The sequence below is a fragment of the Phaenicophaeus curvirostris genome, chromosome 18, assembly GCF_032191515.1.
Source record: "Phaenicophaeus curvirostris isolate KB17595 chromosome 18, BPBGC_Pcur_1.0, whole genome shotgun sequence".
NCBI lineage: Eukaryota > Metazoa > Chordata > Aves > Cuculiformes > Cuculidae > Phaenicophaeus > Phaenicophaeus curvirostris.
The window spans coordinates 10,359,093-10,376,895 of record NC_091409.1 but is presented as its reverse complement, the minus strand read 5'-3'; the positions used below and the strand labels follow the sequence as shown (position 1 = coordinate 10,376,895).

The following is a 17,803-nucleotide window of genomic DNA, read 5'->3' as shown; positions in this document are numbered from 1 at the left end:
CCTAATGCCTGCAGCAAACAGGCTTTGCCCCAGGAGCTGAGATGGGAACCTGGGCACTCTGAGCAGCTCTGGCATGTGCTGATAGTTGTGCTGTGCAGGATTTATCCTGACCCCAACCTCAAATAATTTGCGGTCTCCAAATCTTCTTACAAATGGCAACATGGATCCTTGTACCCGAGACTCCTGGCTGCGTCCCTCTGCGCTGCTGAGGGAGCGGTGCACTCTCTTGGGTTTTTTTTGGTTATAGTTGTAGTTTTCTATAAAGAAATTCCGTTTTGCACTTGAGGCTTGGCTGTCGGAGCTGTAGCAGCAGTCCAGTGGCTGAGCTCCCAACCCCATGGCGTCCTCAGCAAGCAAGGACAGAGGGGTGTCCCAAACTCAGGTACTTCGGCAGCTCTGCAGGCGGCATGGAGCCATCCAGTGGAGCTGATCTGTAAGGAGCTGCAGAGAGAAGGGCGTCCCAGGTAATCCCAGGCCAGCAGGAACAGACTGTTCTATGCAGGACAGGCTTTTATGGCCTTTCTCTTCATTCAGAAGCTTTTAAAGGACCTCTGGCTGTGCTCTTCTTTGACTCTGGGGAATATTTCTTCAAATTTTTCGAAGAAAATCTTCTTCCTTTTGCTTTGGCTAGCTGCTTGTAGCCAGTTGTCTGTTCCCACCACAAAAGGCACATCCGAGATGCACAGGACGTACCCTTGAAAATAGTACTACTGGAGGCAGAGCATCCTGTTGCTGCTCTGTGTGAACCACAAAGTGACACCTGGTATTGTATACAAATAATTCAAGAGTGCAGTGGTGCTGCTGTTCCTGCATTCCGGGCTCTGGGAGGGCTGAGGCTGTTGCCCACCAGCAGAGTCCAGCTTGGCTGCAGCTCCGCACTTGGGGTCTCCTAAGCTCCTCGAAGCTCTGGGGATGCTGTGGGAGCAGAGAAGCTGTCAGGTAGAGGTGGATAGGTGAGTGGGTGGTGGGGTTTCAAAATGCTGCAAAGAGAAGCTGGGAGCAAGAAAAGCTTTTTCTTGAGAAAGAAAATAAACCCTTGCTACGCCCCCAAATTAATTTGCAAACTGGCTCAAATGTGGTTAAGTGTGGCAGGAGGGTACTGTGCAACTTGGCAGAGTGGAAGGTGAGCTGGGAGAGCAGATGAACCCCTTTCCTATGTCTGAGTCTCCTCCCAGCTGACTCGGCAGCGTGGTAGAGATGTTGCAGCTCATGCCTTTACAGGGTCAGACTGTGGGGTTGAGAAAATAAAACCAACCAGGAGCAGCCCAAATATACAAAACAGCTCAAGTTTACTTTCAGCATCATTCCCAGCACATAAGTTACCCACCTCCCAGACAGAAGTCTTCGACCTTTTCCAGTCCCAGAGCAGTGCAGCAGTCAATGGGTTTAGAGCCATTTCCCATCTTAACAACGGAAGCAAGCTCTCAGCTTGCCGGATCCCAAAGAGAGACTCAGGCAGCAAAATGGAGCAGGCTGCTGCCAGCAAAGGCAACAGGCAGCAGCACTCTGCTCCCTGGGTCTCCCCACGGAGAGAGGCCAGTGCCAGCTGTCCTGGGTCTGTCAGAGAAGGGGCACCCCCCTGAATTTGCGGATGATGTTGGCCAGCCGCTTAGCCAGCCCGCCCCGGCTCGGCTCTTCCACGTGAAACGTTCTGGTCAGCAGGTTGTAGAAGGAGCCGTAGCACACTGCCACCACAGTGCAGGTCAGGCAGATGACATTATAGGGCATGCTGAAGTCTGGCGTTGGCAAATTCACCAGCAGCGGCTCCGTGTACAGGCGTACAAAATAGCTGGAGCCGTCAGAGGAAGGAAACCTGGAGAGCAGAAGAGGGAAGGGAGCGTCAGCTTGCACAGCATCACTGCTCTGTGCTCACCACATGGGACAATAGCGGCCAGCAGCCCACAGACACTGCAGTACAGCCCCAATTCCCAGCACAGGAACACTCACAGTGAGGTAAAGAGAGGGCTCTGCTCCACATCCACATTCTTCATTGCAAAGATGCTGGGCACCAGGGCGCTAAGCACAGATGAACTAAGGAGACAAACGACATGCTAGTGTCAGTTCTGCCAGCAAAGAGACAGCCAGAGTTCTTCCTCTCCTCAGAGACCTGAACAGCAAGTCCTACATGAGGCCCAGAAGAGGAAAAGGAGTTGAGGTATGTTGTTACCCGACATAAAATCCATGATTAGGGTCAGGCGGGTACTCTGTCCACTTCAGTAAGGCCCTCTCAAACTGGATTGTGATCTTGGTGACAGAGTTGGCTGGCAGCTGGATCAGCATTTCCAAGAGGTGAGGCCGTCGCCGGTCCTGGGCTGGCTGGTAATGGATGTAACCTAACCCCAAAGACATGTGTCAGTGGCACTGGGGGAACCTTGTCCAATCCCACACTGCCTGGATATCTCCTACAGGGTGGCTGCTTTTGCTGTACCGGGAAAGGTTTTCTGGGCAAGTGAAGATGCGGAAGTAGAGAAAAGTGTGTGATAAAGCTGAATCTGGCTGGTCTTTAGAGCTCTAAAGACCAGTGAAAGTCATGTGTTCATAAGGGAAGGTACAAATGTAAAACAGGACCCAGTCATCAGTTTTAAATCAAGACTCCTGTACTACAAAAATCAATTCAGTTTGGTTTAGTCCCTTGTTGGATTATGAAACTGTCCCTATGCCTCTTAAAAGACAGACTTAGTCTCCTCTGCTGTGAGTGCTGAGCTGAAGGCTTAGAAAACATTCTAAGATGTTTTGTTTCCCAGTGATCACTGGAGTCTGAGGAAGGGACTAAACCATCTCTGGAATTAGCTCCTTGTGCCAAGGGAACTGGGTGGAAGGTGCTCTCGGGAGGGTTTACTCACTTGGCTTGTTTTCCTTCCCCTTCGTGGTGATGGTCAGGGTGTGCACATAGAGTCGCAGATACCATGGCACAGTCTCCAGCAGGATCACAGGGAAGGCCCGGTATGGGTGAGTGTTGTAGATGAGCGTGCTGATCTCTCCGGTCTGCAGCCCGTATCCACTCACGTAGCGGTGAGCGTGGAGCACGGGAGTGGGCAGCTCTGCTGCAAAAGAGAACAGGACACAGGAATGGGGGGCTGTGCCAGGGGAATTTTAGGCCTGGAGCCCTGACCCAGCAGTGCATGAGGTTCTGGTCACTCACAGCTGTCTTCAGGCCGCTTCCACTTCAACTGTACGTTGAGGCTGCGAGATGTGTTGAAGAGCGAGGGGCTTAGCAGGTCATAGACAGCATAGGTTCTCTTGTCTCCCTGGACAATAGCTTCGTGTACAAATGTCGGAGGGGGAGTCACTTCAAGCAACTCCTTTTCCTGAGAAAGCAAATGGAGCATAAAAGGAAAAGTGCCTCTTCAAGTGACTGGCAGAGCTGGGCAAAGCTCCCCCTGGCTGGCTCTGAGCTCTCCCACCCAAGGGCCAGCTCAGCGCTCAGCGCTGCAGCCCTGCTCAGAGGAAGGAAACCACCTCCCTCCACCAGCCCTGGGGAACTCCTTGGGAGCCCGGCCATGCAGCGGGGAGGTGAAGATTCTTCAGGGCCACATAAAGTGGCTGAACTGAGGAAGCGGGAGGTGTTCTTTTGTTCACGAGTGTTACCTTGTTCTTAGGGGAGATGTCAACATAGACTTTGCTCTCTGATGCCAGAGGACAGGCGTCAGTTAGTGTGCGAGAGAACATCTTAAAGAGGGACCAGTCTGCAGGAGGCAAAGTCAGTGGCAGGTGAAGTGTTGTGGGCACTTGAGGACCACAGCACGTTGCTGCTGAGCTTACCTTTCTTTCCTTGGCCACTGGAAAACGCGTCAAAGACCACAGTGAGGGTCTGTCTGAGCTCCCAGGACACGGCCAGGCAGGAGGCATCCTGGACAAGAGGAAGAGAGACAGCTCTGATCACACCTTCTGGACAGGTAGAACACCAGGAGGAAGCTGCACTCCACCAGGACTGCAAGAATCCCATGGGGACGAAGGTAAGACCAGAAAAGCAGCATGACAGCTGTTAAGAGACAGTGAACCCACCGCAGAGGAGCTGGGCAAACTTGTGCGCCACCCTGCAGTGTTTCAAGAAGGTTTCAGATTTTCTCTTGAGATTGTTAAAAGGACGGAGCCCTGAGCCTCACGCTTACCCTGCAGACGGGGCGGATGTGCACTGCCTGCGAGTGGTAGCTGCTGTGGAACAGGCGCTCGGCCTTCAGCAGCACGGCAAGCCCAGCCTGCGGGAAGAGGAGGAGAAACTCAGCCCCAGGTCTGCTCTCTGCTCCCACTGAGAGAAAAGCCCCAGTGAGACTTCCCAGTCTGTGTTCCCAGACTGCTGTCAGGAACCCAGTTCCACTGGGAGTAGCACAGTGAGGCAGCAGGACTTGCTGTTACCTTTGAGCCACATGGGAGCAGCTTCTTCCAAGGCGTGAGGTTCTCTGTGCAGACGACCTCCCGGGGCAGGACAGCATATCGCAGGAGATGGTGATCTGTCCCTGGGCAAGGAGGTGGAGGGTCAGCAGGCTGGGCACGAGAGTAGAAGCAGACCAGTTCCACCCTGCAGCGTACCCCACAGCCCAACCACCCTCTCAATATCCCTGAAATGCCACGAGCTCCACTGGGACTAGATCTCACTCTGTTCAGAGTGATTTGGAAAGAACAGGATAGGGCATATTCTAGCAGATTGTTTTCATGAGTGCCTTATATCCTCTAGTCCTTGCTGTTTCATAAAACACATTTCTGAGAAACAGACAAGGGTCTGGGAACACCTGCGTGTCCTGCTTGTGGGTTTCCTCTGCTCAAATCCAAGTCTTGTTGGGAGAGGAAATCCTTCCAGAAGGAGGTTAATGGACCCTGTTGTACACATCCAGACCCAGAGTCATTGCAGAACCTGCGCTCAGACTCCCCACGGTGGCACAGGGGCAGAACTAAAGCTGGAGGTGAGAGTGAGAGGGCAGAGTGGGGCTGGGCTCACCGTTGGCTAAGCCGAGGGGTTTGAATGATGCCGTTGGGGTGACTGTGTTAGTCGAATCAATGAAGTTGAGAGAAGCACAGAATATTCCTGAGAGGATGTTACTGAGTTCTTTCCAGGCTTTGTCAACACTATAGGAACAGATATCAGAGATTACTCAGCAGCTTGAATCCTCATACAAGTATTAAGTCAGTACCATTCAATAAATATATGGGGGTGACCCCACTGGCTTTCAAGAGCTGCAAGGAGTGGGCAGGCAGAGGCTGCTGGTCATGCGCTCTCCAGCTGTCTTGGTATTTTACTCTAACATGTGAGATCTAGGGGAAACTCCCCACAGGGGCAGCCCCATGGCTGGCAGAGCTCCGCACAGCTAGGGATGCAGCACGGGGTGCAGCTGGGATGTGAGAAGAGCAGCTGGAGGAGCAGAGAGCATGTGGGAGCTGACATGCAGTGTACAGGCAAGGGGCTGCGACGCCTAAAGCAGCACCTTGGTACAGCTCTGAAAGCTGACCTGACCATCAGACCCAGAATGGGTCACCTTTGAGCTCACACAGAGCTGCTGCAGCTCCAACAGGGGCTGTGCTAAGGCAGATGGTGACAGGTATTGGACAGGAGTCAAAGGAAGTGAGTCACAGGTCTGAGAGATCAAGATATAACCCTGTTTTATTAGCACAGAGGGTTTGTCATCACAGAGGCCATAAGGAAATTACTTGTTCCCTTAGTGAACAAAGGTTTGCCCTCAGCACCACATCCTGCCCACGCACTGAGTGGGGCTATGTTCTGCTTTTCCTTAGAACTCCTCCTGGCACTGCAGATTCTTTAGTCCAGTGGACATTTTCCATCCCAGAAGACCCCTGCACATGCCACAGCCGCCTTGTGTGAGAAGGGCAATGACTCCCAGGAGTGGTGGCTGCACACGGGACCCAGAGGGACAGACCTGCAGCTGAGGTACCTACTTGGTAACGGTGGGCTGGAACCAGACCCAAAGCTCAGCTCCGGCCGGAGCCTGGAGGGGCGGCTGCCCCCAGGTCCGGGTGCGCCAGAAGCCCTGGGTGAGGGCGAGGTGGAGCTCCCGCACGCCCAACGCTGCCACCAGCTGCCCCAGTGCCTTTGGGAAGAGCCTGTAGTGAGAGACTGTGCACAGTGTTAGCCCCTGCCCTGCCAATCCCACCCCCGCTTCAGTCCCTGATGTTACGCAGGGCGAGGCCACACATGATGTCATCCTTTCCCATGTTCATATGCAGCCCGCTTGCATCACCGTGCCAAACCCCCTCACGCTGATGTCACCACAACCCTCAGTCTCCGCCTCCAGCCTCGCAGAATCACTAACGTTGGAAGGGAGCTCTAAGATCATCCAGTCCAACCACCAGCCCAACACCGCTCTGCCTGCCATACCATGCAATGAAAACCCACTGGTACGGGATTTTTGAACAGAGATGGTGACTCCACCACTTCCCTGGGCAGCTAGTTCAAATGCTTCTCCACTCTTTCAGTAGAGAAATTTTTCCTAATATCCAATCCACACCTTCCCTGGCACAACTTGAGGCCATTTCTTTTTCTCCTATTGCTTGTAACTTAGGAGAAGAGTCCAGCACCTGCTTAGCTACAACCTCCTTTCAGGTAGCTGCGGAGAGTGATGAGGTCTCCCCTCAGCCTCCCCTTCTTCAGACTAAATAGCCCCAAGTCCTTCAGCTGCTCCCCGCAACCCCCAGGCTCCAGACCCTTCACCAGCTCCACTGTCCTACCCTGGACTGCAGCAGCTTTATGTCTTTCTTATAGTGAAGGACCCAAAACTGAACCCGGGATTGGAAGTGCGGCCTCACCAGTGCTGAGCGCAGGGGGACAACCCCTGCCCTGCTCCCGCTGTTCACACCACGGCTGATCCAAGCCAGGATACTGTTGGCCTTCTTGGTCACCTGGGCCACTGCTGGCTCACGTTCAGCCACTGTCAACCAACACCTCCCAGTCCTTTTCCACCGGGCAGCTTCGCAGTCGCTATTCCCCGAGCCCGGCGCGCTGCACGGGGTTGTTGTGACCCAAGCGCAGGACCCGGTGCTTGCCCTTGTACCTCGTACAACTGGGCCCAGCCCATCGACCCAGGTCCCTCCGCAGAGCCTCCCCGCGCCGCTCCTGCTCGCCGCAGCGCCCCCGCCTCTGACGCCGCTCCCTACGCCCCCCATCCCGCCCGTACCGGCGCCGCTCGGCAGGTCGGCGTCCCAGCGCGTGCGGAACTGGAACGTGGCGGCCACATCGCCGGCGGGAAGCGGGCTGAGCAGCAGCTCCTCCCGCAGCGCGTCCCGCCGCGCCCGCCCCGGCGCCGCCAGCAGCGGCAGCAGCAGCACCGCCAGCGCCAGGGCCGCCATCGCCCCGCGCCGCTTCCGCTTCCGGCGCCGCTTCCGCTTCCGGCGCCGCTTCCGGCTCCGAGGCCGCTTCCGACCCCGCGCAGAAGGGAGTCGCTACCGGGGTCGCCATAGGGACGCTGCTCCACGCAGCGAGGTGGCGGCGGCCCTGGGGAGTGGGGAACCCTTTCCCCTGCCCCTTCCCCTGCTTCTGCCCCTGCCTCAGGAGAGCGCCCTCAGCAGCCTCAGGCTTTGGGGATCTGTCGTGTGGGGCTCCCGCAGGGTTCCCGGCTTGTAAAACGGGCTCCAGGGGAGGCTCCGTGGGGTCCGAGTGCGAGTGGGTCGCTGTGAGCCCAGGCTGAGCAGGAGTATTTACAGGGATTCCTTAGGGCAACGGAGCTGGGGAAGGGGCTGGAGGGTAAAGCCTTATGAGAGATGGCTTAGCCTTATGAGAGATGTTTACCCTGGAGAGAAGGAGGCTGAGGGGAAATCTTATTGCTGTGTACAACTGCTTGAAAGGAGGTTGTAGCAAGATGGATGTTTCTCTCTTTTCCCAAGTAGCAAGCGCTAGATCGGGAGGAAATGGCCTCAAGTTACATCAGGGGAAGTTCAGATTAGACCTTACTGAAAGGGTTATCAGGCACTGGAACTGGCTGCCCAGGAAGTCAGGGAGTCACCATCCCTGGAGGTATTTAATACACGGGTAGATGAGGTGCTCAGGGATATGGTTTAGTATTGGACAGGTATAGTTAGACTCGGTGACCTCAAAAGTCTTTTCCAATTGAATAATTCTATGATTCTGCCTATCTCTGCAGTGTCTGCCTCTTAGCTCTTCCCACTGTTGTCTCCTGTCTCCAGGGCAGAGCTGTCCAGAAGTGCCCTGCTTCCACCAGCCTAGGGCCCCCCGAGAAGGAAGGAAATGCTGCTGCAGTTTGGGAATGCCCGACCGACAGAGCTCACAACACCTCCCGCTCTGGCCTGTCGTGCCCAAATAACCTTGGCACTCCAGCTGGTCTCACAAAGGGCTGGCTGACATGGGATTCCTGGATAACCTGGGTGCGCCAGCTGGTCTTGTGAAGGGCTGGCTGATACAGGAGGGAGTGCAGCAAGGTCTGAACACCACCAGGAAGCAGCTGGAACATGGAGAGTTCCCTGGCTCTTGTCACTTATCTCCCAGGCTGGTTTCCTGGTGGGGATAACCGCAGCTGTGCTGATGCAGCCGGAACAGGGATAGGGCTTTCCTGGCCTGCAGCCACTGATAGAGGCAGCAGGCCTCTGGCTGGCTTTGTGCCTGACTCTCTCCTGCACCGAGCAAGCATAGCAGGCTGCAAAATGGCTACGTTTTGATGGCTGTTCCTTCACTTCTCTGAATCAGCCTCCAGCCAGTGCTGCTGCTATGGTGCCATGCTGGGGCAGCAGCGGCTGCTGCTTGTGTGCACTGCTCTTCTCTGCAGAGCTGATTTGTGTGGGGATCCCCCGTGGACTCCTGTCAGGCAGTTACAGGTCACCAGCGGCCCTGCTCAGGGCGGCTGTGTCTGTGCTGCAGCCACTGGCTCTCTCCCTTCTGGAGGCATCACCTGAGCTGCTTGTTGTGGTGAGCTGCTCTGCTAACAGCCGCCCGTCTCTGCTGAAGTCCGTGCTGCTCCCACCCCAGGCACAGGAATCATCCCTGGGCTTTGTTTGCTCCTGCAACACACCCTTGGCCCACTGGCTTCACAGGACTCCTTCCTGCAGTCCCCACCTAACCCTCATCCCCAGTGCCGTTTTCTCCCAGTAACGCACACACCCATTGCTTGTTTAGATCCTTGTTATTTCTCTGTACGCCATTGTTAAACGCTTGTCTGGACAGCACCTTTGTCAGCAGGACAGGGGAGCCGGGATCCCAAGGGATGGCTTTCTGGGAATGGTGGGGCTGTGGGATGCTGAGCGTTTTGGGGGAGTCAAGCAGGGAGTGTTAGCAGCAAAGCCTGAAGAGTTAATTTTGGGAGTCTACAACACCCCTTTCCTTCTCCCTTGGCTGCCAGGAGAACCTGCAGAGTGAGAGGAGGGGAAAACCTTCTCTTCCCTCCTGCAGGGCAGCAGTCCAGGATAGGGTTTACTAAGTGCCAGCAGCTTCCCTTCCTCCGGGCTGGCAAGTCCGTGTGGAGGAGGCTGGGAGCAGGGCAAAGCTGGCTGCTAGCTTCTTGCCTCCTGCTCTTTGGGACTGTCCTCCTGCAGGTCCTCCTCATCTGACTGCACCACGGGGGTCTCAGCCCCCTCCTCGCTGGTGTCCAGGCTGTTGGGATCCGTCGAGACGGAGGATGTGGAGGAGATGCGTGACTTGCTTTCAGCTGCACTGGGCACTTGCAGGGTGATTTCCTCTGGGCACTGTTTGGCATCTGCTCCTGGAGGAGAGAGCAATAAGGAAGAAAAATGCTTCTAGGGGTTTTCCCTCCCCAGGCTTCATGGTTGGCCACCCCCCAACACTTATTCTTCAGCAGGCTACGCTTCCCCAGCTGCTCCCGGCTGCTCCTGATGTGGCTGCCTTGGCCGTTCCCCACCTTGCACCCCCAACTTGGCTCTGGGCAGTGCCGCACATTCCTTCCCCGTTTTTGGCAGTGGAGGCTCTTCCGTCTCGTGTGAAACACGGCTCGGAGCCATGCTGCATGAGGCCATCAACTGCAGCAGGCAAGGAGATGTTTGGCTTGGCCTCAGTGAATCAGCACAGCGTGTGTGTGGTGAGGAAGGTGCTGGCAGCCCAGGCTTTCCCTGCAGGATCCAAGCCCAACTCCCTGGGGTCTGGCTGGGAGATGAAGGGGTCCTGCAGCCTTTCTGCTCCACACACTGAGCTCTGCAGTGCGGTGGGGAACTGATTTTGCTCAAGAGGGACTTAAGGATAAGAGAATTTGTTTACAGATTCTGGGAAGTGCCCGAGTTCCCTTGACTTCTGCAGTGTAAGGTATTTCCAGGGGTCTGCGCCTCTGGGCTATGGAGGCAAATACTGGGATGGTCCCTCCAGCCTCACAGAGCCCAGCACTGAGTGCCTGTCCTTGTACAGGTGTGTGTGGATCTGCACAGGTGGACAGGGAAAAGGCAGTCTGGGAGCTGGGGGCAGGAAAGGCTTAGGCTGCACGTACCTGGCAGGGGCCCAGCAATGCTGCTCTCCTCTGTCCCACAGCCCAGAAACACATCCACGGTGTCCTGGTCTGACAGGTCCATCATGTCCATCTGCTCCAGCATGTCCACATTCACCTCCATGGAGGAAATGCTGCCTAAGGGGGCTGCAGAGAGAGGCCAGTGGAAAGGTGTGATGAACCAGCAAAGGCCCCTGTGAGCCCTTTGCAGGCAGGACCCTGAGGAGGGGCTGGCCTTGCTGTGGGAAACTAAATTCCAGTTGCTGGTAAGAGTTCCCTAGGAGAATCACGCTTCCTGAAAACACTCCTTTGGAAGCCCCTGCTGCCTCACTCCAGCCGTGGTTCATGCTGTAAACTGCTACCTGGAGGAGCCTGTCCGAAGCCAGTGACTACACAGGGTGCCAGCCTGGGTACCCATGTGCGGTGACTTCAGTTAAGCAGTGCGAGTAGTCCACAGCAAGCCCACACACAGCGTGTGTGTGATCCTGTCAGCACAGGACACATGTCCCTAGCTGCCTTTAAACTGTGCATGTCCCACTGATCTCTAGCACCCGTGTCATTATTCCCTGAAACGCCCACACCTCTGTACCGGTGCCTGCAGCACTTACGTCTCCGATGCTCTATCTGCAGGTGAGACATAGGGAAGAAGAAATCCACATCATGCTGGAAAACCTCCTCAAAAAACTTCTGCCGGTCCCGTAGTTTTAGCTGCTGCTGCTGCATCTGCTCTGCATCCAAGCTCCGCTGTGCCTGCTCCATGTCGGCTGGGGAGAAAGGTGAGGAGGCTCGGACTAAGCAGGGCTCTCCAGGCCCTTCTGTCTGTCCCAGCTCACGTGGTTCAGCCATGCTTTACTAGTACATATTGATTTAGTCACTATGAATAGATGTTACACACCAGAATGGCAGCGTCACCAGCACTTGCTGTGCTGCAACCTCAGATATCTCTTCTAAGATGCAGGGAGCCAGGAGCCGGGAGCTCATATGCTGTGTTTGTGGCTGCTGAAGTGAGTTATCAAGGGGTAAAGGGCATTTTTATGAGATAAGCCATGGTTTGCACATATTCAAGTTTCAGTTTCCACACTACAAAGCACAGGGTTGTGCACGAACGCTAATAAGCAGGGGAAACTCCAAGGAGAAGAACTGGCATTAGTGCTCTAGGCTTTCTGGGCTGAGGGATGCATAAAGAACAAAAGGCATCTCAACCCTGTCACCCCTGCACACACGTGCACTCCAGCCGCCACCGCCGCTATAAATACAGCTGCACCCACACTCACAAGCTCCCCTGTTCACATCCCCCGCATGCATAGCCAGCTTGGCTTCTGCCTGCACAAACATTATCATTCCTGTAATTCCTCCTGCAGTTCAACGTCAGTGTGGTGCCTGTGTCCCTGGCTCACGCAGGAGGGAGCAATGAGAGCCCTCGGGCTGTTACTGAAGGAGCTTGTTGCTGCATCCCTGGGCCTGGTACCTCCCTTTCGAGTCAGGTACTTGCAACAGTAAGGACTCAGGTGGCACAGAGGGGCTGTGGCTGGTGGCTCCAGCTGTTCCCAGGCTGGTGTTTGACCTCAGCCATTCCAGATTTCCTCTCTGCTGTTCTTGGCCCAGCCGGCACAAGGAAAATGTGATTACTGGGGCAGGCAGTGCAGTAACCAAGGAAACCAAACAAACATCCTCTGCTTTGCCTGAGCACGGCCCAAACTCTCCACTCCTCCAGGCTGGGAAGGAGGGAACAGAACAAGAAGCATCCCCACCCTGTCTGTCAGGAACAGGGCTGATGATACTGGGAGGCAGCAATATAGAGCGGCATAGGGCCCAAATGGGAGAGAGGCTGTGGGGCCTGGACATCGATATCCCATCTTCCCAAGAGCTACTCTGCCAGGGCTATTCTGCACCCTGTTTCTGGGTCATCCTTCAGCTAAACCCCATCATCTGCAGGTCCCTGCCCAAGGAAGCTGGGCTCTGCCTGCAGCAAAGCGTGGGGATGCAGTGTGACTCAGGGCCAGTCACCACATGCTTTCTGGAAGGGACTGGTCCTCTTCCAGCTGCTCCGTGTTTTCCTGTGATGCCTGGGGCACTGATCCTCACTGCCTGAAGGGGCTTTTCCTTGGTATGTCTGACCTATGCCTGCTCTGGTGCAAAGGCTTGGTGTGCTGTGCAGTGCTCAGCCTGACAGCTGCGATAGTGGACACACTGTGCCGGTGAAGCTTTCCTTGCAAGGCTCACTGGCGGCTACAGCCCGGTTCTGCTGGCCTAAGGCAAAAACCTCCTGCCTCTTGCACTAGTTGCGAAAGAGAATGAAGCCAGGAATGAGGAGGAGGTGTCCGGGGCAATGATTATGGAGCTGGCTCCCTCCAGCAGCTGGAGCCAGCCCTTTCCTCCCTGTTCCAGGCAAAGCTCTGCCCCTCAGCCCAGCTGTGCCGAATCCATGGCAAACTGCCACAGCTGACAACGAGGAGAGCCCATCGGGCTTCAGCTGTAGGGAGCCTGGGTCAGGGCAGAGGCTGTGCTGGTTCCCAGGTTCAAGGTGACAGATCAGATCTCCGTGCGGCATCTTGCCAAAGGGACCCCAGCGTGGAGGTAAGAAGAGTCTCTAAAACCTCCTGCAGTGCAAATACAAAATAAACCAAAATGCTAGTGGGCACTGCCCTGAAAGCTGTGAGTGTGGCTGATCTGTGCCATGAATCCACTCACTGCCCATCTCTGGCCGGCACGTGACCGATACTTGGGCTAAGGGTGCTTGAGGAGAGTCGGGGTGGGTGCTGGTGGCGGCATTCCTGTGGGCGCCGGGATTTCTCTTGAGGGAGGAATTAGCAGGACCTGTTTATGAACTTGTTTTTAAGCTCTCGCTGGGGAGTTGGGCACGAGCACTGAGATCCCATTATGTAAGGAACGCCGGCAGCGGGTGACAGCAGCTGGGCTGTGCTCAGCCCTGCGTGACCCGTGACCGCGGTGAGAGTCGGGGATGGAGCCTTCCCCCCTTCCCGGGGCTCTTCCGGGCCTGGGGGGAATGAACAACCCTATTACTGTAGCTGCCTCTCAGCAACCCTCATGGGGAAATAAAGGAGAGCTGCGTTCCCTGCCGCGGCCCTTCCCCATGTGACGGCCGGTCACACTCCCTGGCTGTCAGTCGCGGGGATTGTCTCATCCGGCTGGCATGTTCCCACCGCGGGACACGTTCACACACACAATGCGGCCCCTGTGCACCGTGGGGGATCTGTCGGTACCTGCTGGTGGCCTGGCTTTTATTACTATTGTCATGGTTATTACTAAAGACCGCTCAGCCAAGGGGCTGGAGGCTTATCAGCATTCAGAGCCAGTTCTTCCCCACTGGCTGAACCACCCAGCGTGGCTACGATGGCACCGAGCGCCCCGCTGCCTTCAGATCCTTCCGGCTCTCACGGCTTATTGGCCAGTGCGGTTTGGAGAGGAACCGGGGCCAAACCCTGGTGCAGAGGCTGAGTGGGCAGGGCAGATTTCCCCCAAGGAGGTGCAGGCAGGGGTTTCCTTGTCTGCTCCCATGCAGCTGCCCACGGGCTGGGTTGTGGGCAAGGATGCCAGCCCTGCTGGTCCGTGGTCCCTGCCGGGGCATGCTGAGGAGCCAGCCCTCGCGCGGTGTGGGCTTGTGGCCGCTGCTGTGGTGGGGAAAGGTGCGGGAGGGCTGGCTGTGAACCAAACCGCTGCGAGCTCTCCCATCCGCGCCCTTGCCAAAGCAGGCTGGGAGAGGAGCGATTCCTGGGCTGCAGTTAGCATGGGGTGAAGGCCAGACAGGGCTTGAGGGTGCTGGGACCACCACCGAAGAGTGCTCTGGGACCCAGAGCCTGGGCCAGGAGTGGAGCACAGTTCAGTGGTCTGGCTGTATTTCTGCTGGGAGGGGAGGCATTTTTCATTCCTCCTCGGCCCGTGGGATCCCAACACACCCCTGCCTCTGTGCTGGTGAACAGGGTCTGAGAGGGGTCGCTCCAGGCACAGGTTCTGTGCTGAATCAAAGAGCTGGGGCTGGCTGACCCAGCCACATTTTGCTCTTCTCCCTGCACTTTCCCAGAGCCTGAATCCCTGACTCTGCTCCCTTAGAGAGGCTTGGGACACCCTGCTGCTGCCCGGCTTGCCAGACTGAGCCTTGCCCTCCTGGTCCCTGTGTGCACTGCTGCGAGGAGATCGGGTGGGGGGAAACAGCTCCTCGGCTGCCACAACAGCTTCCAGGAGACCCTGCAGAAACCACAACCCTTTCCTTATCAACCTGCCCCAGAAAAACTGCTGTGGGACAAGGGTAAATCCCAAGGGCTTTCAGCTTCGTTAGCCTTGGGAGAAGCAGCAGGCATGGAGAGCTGGGAAAGCCCCACAGAATTGTGCAGTGTGAGGCTGTACGGAGATGGGATGCCTGGACACGCCGGCTGCCTGAGCGTTAATTCCCTGCATGGTCTTTTCTCGATCGGCACGTCTGACCTCGTGTTGCAGCACAGCAAAAATAACCATAGCCCTGGTAAAAGGAAAAGCACCAGGCAAGAACTAGGGAGGCAGAGCCACTTGCTGAGAAGAGCAGGGTAGGGAGGAACAGGAGAGGGAGGACATGGCACCTCGTAACCCCGGTCTGTGCCGCTGTTTCATCGCCTGCGCTCCTCCAAGCCATCTCCAAATCCCCTGCGTCTCAGAACTAAAAATATCCCTGCCGCCCAGCGCTCCTTCCCCAGCAGAGGCTGTGTCATAAGACCCTGCTATTTACGGGGCCCTGCTTCGATTCGTGCAGAAAGCAGCGTGAGGACAAGAAAGCCAGGAGGGCAGCGTGGTGCCCGGGGAACAGCGAGGCATGGAACAGCATCCTCAGGCGTGGATCCCTGGCAGGCTGTCCCCCTGCAGCCCTCCTGCCACCCCGGGCACTGCTCACTGATATGGTTGCTCCGCTCAGCCTCCTCTTCCCCTAAACCCCACGGGTGTGGGGGAATCAACTCCTCTTGGAGCCTTTGGGGCTCCGAGGGACACCGATGCCACTCCGCAGCAAGCCTGTGGCCCAACAGGTCCCCGAGCTCAGCCGCTTCCCAGGCAGGTGCTGCCCCCGCCAGCGTCTCCCCATCCCAGCACGGAGCCCCTGGCACAGCAACCGGGGAGTGGGGCCAGAGCAGCGGGGGGAGAGGGGGGCTTGGGGTGAGTGTTGAGGGGAGGGAGGCGAGGGGCCGCAGGGAGGGATGAGAGGGGATGGGGAGGTGAGGAGAGAGAGGAGGGATGCGAGGGGATGGGGGTGCGGGGAGGGATAAGAAGGGATGCGGGGGGATGCGATGGGATGCGAGGAGGGAGGCGAGGGGGATGCAGGGGGGATGCGAGGAGCGAAGAGAGGGGGATGCGAGGAGAGGGGGATGCGAGGAGGGATGCGGGGAGCTGCGGAGGGGGAGGCAGGGGAGCTGCGAGGGTCGGCGAGCAGCCCGAGCCCCGTCCCCGCGGTGCGGTGCCCGCTCCCCCCCCGGCCGGCACTTACCGGGCAGCCGCCGGCTGCGGCTCTGCGCCCCGGGCCCCGACATGCGGCGGCTGCGGGCGGCACCGGGCCGGGCTGGGGCCGGGGCGGCGGAGCTCACCCCCCCGCCGCTCCATTCCGCGCTGCGGGGCGGGGACAGCGCGGGGCGGGGACGGGGCGCCCATCCCGCGGCATCGCGGCGGCGCCCGCCCGGCACTGCTCCCGGCGGCATCGGCTGCGGGGGGGCCCTGCAGAGTGTCCCCGTGCACCGTACGCGGTCCTCACGGAGCGTCTCTGCCTTCCCGGGACCCGCGGAGTCTCCATGCGAAGCGGGATGCGAGGGGATGCGCGGGGGGGGATGCAAGGAGGGAAGCGAGGGGATGCGTAGATCCCCACGCGGGGTCCCTGCAGAGGGTCCCCGTGCAGGGTCCCTGCCCCCGTGGAGAACAAGGTCCCCTCGCACCGTACCCAGACCTCACGGAGGTTCTCTGCCTTCCCGGGACCTGCAGAGAGTCCCCATCGGGGGTTCCTGGTCCCCAAGGAAAGCTCCTGGCCCCCGTGGAGAGCAGGGTCCCTGTGGTCCTCTCAGAGGGTCTCTGCACTCCTGGCATCCATAGAGTCCCCATGTGGTATTCCTAGTCCCCGGGGAGGGTTCCTGTAAGCAGTCCCCACACACGCTACCCAGTCCTCATGGAGGGTCTCTGCCTTCCAGGGACCCATATGGAGTCCCCATGCAGCATCCCTGGTTCCCATGGAGGGTCCTTGCAGAGATTCCCCGTGCAGAGTCCCCCTGTGCACAGTATCCAGTCCTCATGGAGGGTCTCTGCATTCCCAGGACCAGCAGAAACCCACCATGTGGAGTCCCTGGTCCCAAGGAGGGTCTCTACAGAGCATCCCCCATCCACCGCTGTGCCAGGCAGAGCTGTGAGCCCCCTGTGCCGGGGTGCAGGTGTCCAGAGGACTCTGCGGGGCAGGGAGCACAGTTATCATTCATGCTGTCTTTTTTTTTTTTTTCCTGTTTTTTTTCCCCCTCTAACTCCCCAGCTCACATGCTCACACTGGAGAAAGTTTGGCACGCCATGTGGATGGCCTGTGGGCCCCCTCCCCACCTCACCCCTGGCCCAAGACCCTCATTCTCCAGCAGATCCCACTCCGGGGAGTTTTCTGCCCTGTTCATCCTTGCACATCAGGGATGATCCCTGGCAGAGAAGTGAACTTGGCCGCCTGCCTCCTTCCTGTATCTCAGCAGGGTGAGTCAGTGCCTCGCCGTGCCCAGCGCCAGCACCAGCCCGGACGGGGGAATGTCCACTCTGCCCTTTTCTCTGGCTGAGAGGGAGTTTCCAGTCTCTGTGGCGAGTCCCGCCTGCCCCGTTCCCAGTGTGTTTTTCTCACTGTCTGGATGACTAAAGATAACTGGGTATTGTTCGTGTCCCAGCTCTGTTTTGGCTACTGTTGCTTTGCTGTGTCCCCCTTGCCTCCTGGGAGCTTCTGCTGAGGACCCGGTGTCCACACCCTGTGCACTTGCCCGTGGCTGCCGGCTTCATCCCACACACATGGCAGTGGTTCTGAGGGATGAGCTTTGCCCACGTGGATGTTTATCCTTATCCGAAAAGCACACTGAGTCCTGCCTGACCGTTTCCACCTAAGCGTAGGAGGCCAGCGCTGTGGCTTGGCCCTGGGGCGGGGGCAGCATGGTGTAGCATGAAGGGGAGCTCGTGGTTGGACTTGATGATCCGGTGGGTCTTTTCCAACCTGGTGATTCTATGAAATGTCAGCTCTAGGTGGTCTGGCATGGCCTCTGGGCAGCATCAGCCATTCACCACCATCCTTACTGACTCCCTGCCCTCCCAGCGGGAAGGGGAGGAGGCAAAGCTGGGGAATTAGCTCAGGTCTCTGCTATGTGACACGTCTGTGTTGACTGGCACCAGCTAGTGCTGCGAGGCATGGAGACTGTGCAAGGTCCCCTCAGAGCACC

The 17,803-nt window shown here is 57.5% G+C and overlaps 2 protein-coding genes across 2 annotated transcripts; both read right to left on the bottom strand.

Annotated features, from left to right (window-relative positions):
- Window positions 1-1,270: 1,270 nt before the first annotated feature.
- Window positions 1,271-7,296, bottom strand: PIGT (phosphatidylinositol glycan anchor biosynthesis class T). The gene is made up of 12 exons (XM_069871843.1): window positions 7,125-7,296; window positions 5,890-6,067; window positions 4,937-5,064; window positions 4,357-4,457; window positions 4,113-4,199; window positions 3,763-3,850; window positions 3,589-3,686; window positions 3,143-3,308; window positions 2,844-3,044; window positions 2,168-2,333; window positions 1,948-2,031; window positions 1,271-1,813 (listed from the first exon to the last, which is right to left on the bottom strand). The coding sequence occupies exons 1-12, from the start codon at window positions 7,294-7,296 to the stop codon at window positions 1,561-1,563; spliced, it is 1,722 nt and encodes a 573-aa protein (XP_069727944.1). The 3' UTR covers window positions 1,271-1,560.
- Window positions 7,297-9,065: 1,769 nt separating this feature from the next.
- On the bottom strand, window positions 9,066-16,060 carry DBNDD2 (dysbindin domain containing 2). The gene is made up of 4 exons (XM_069872127.1): window positions 15,853-16,060; window positions 10,994-11,149; window positions 10,389-10,532; window positions 9,066-9,656 (listed from the first exon to the last, which is right to left on the bottom strand). The coding sequence occupies exons 1-4, from the start codon at window positions 16,058-16,060 to the stop codon at window positions 9,448-9,450; spliced, it is 717 nt and encodes a 238-aa protein (XP_069728228.1). The 3' UTR covers window positions 9,066-9,447.
- Window positions 16,061-17,803: the final 1,743 nt, after the last annotated feature.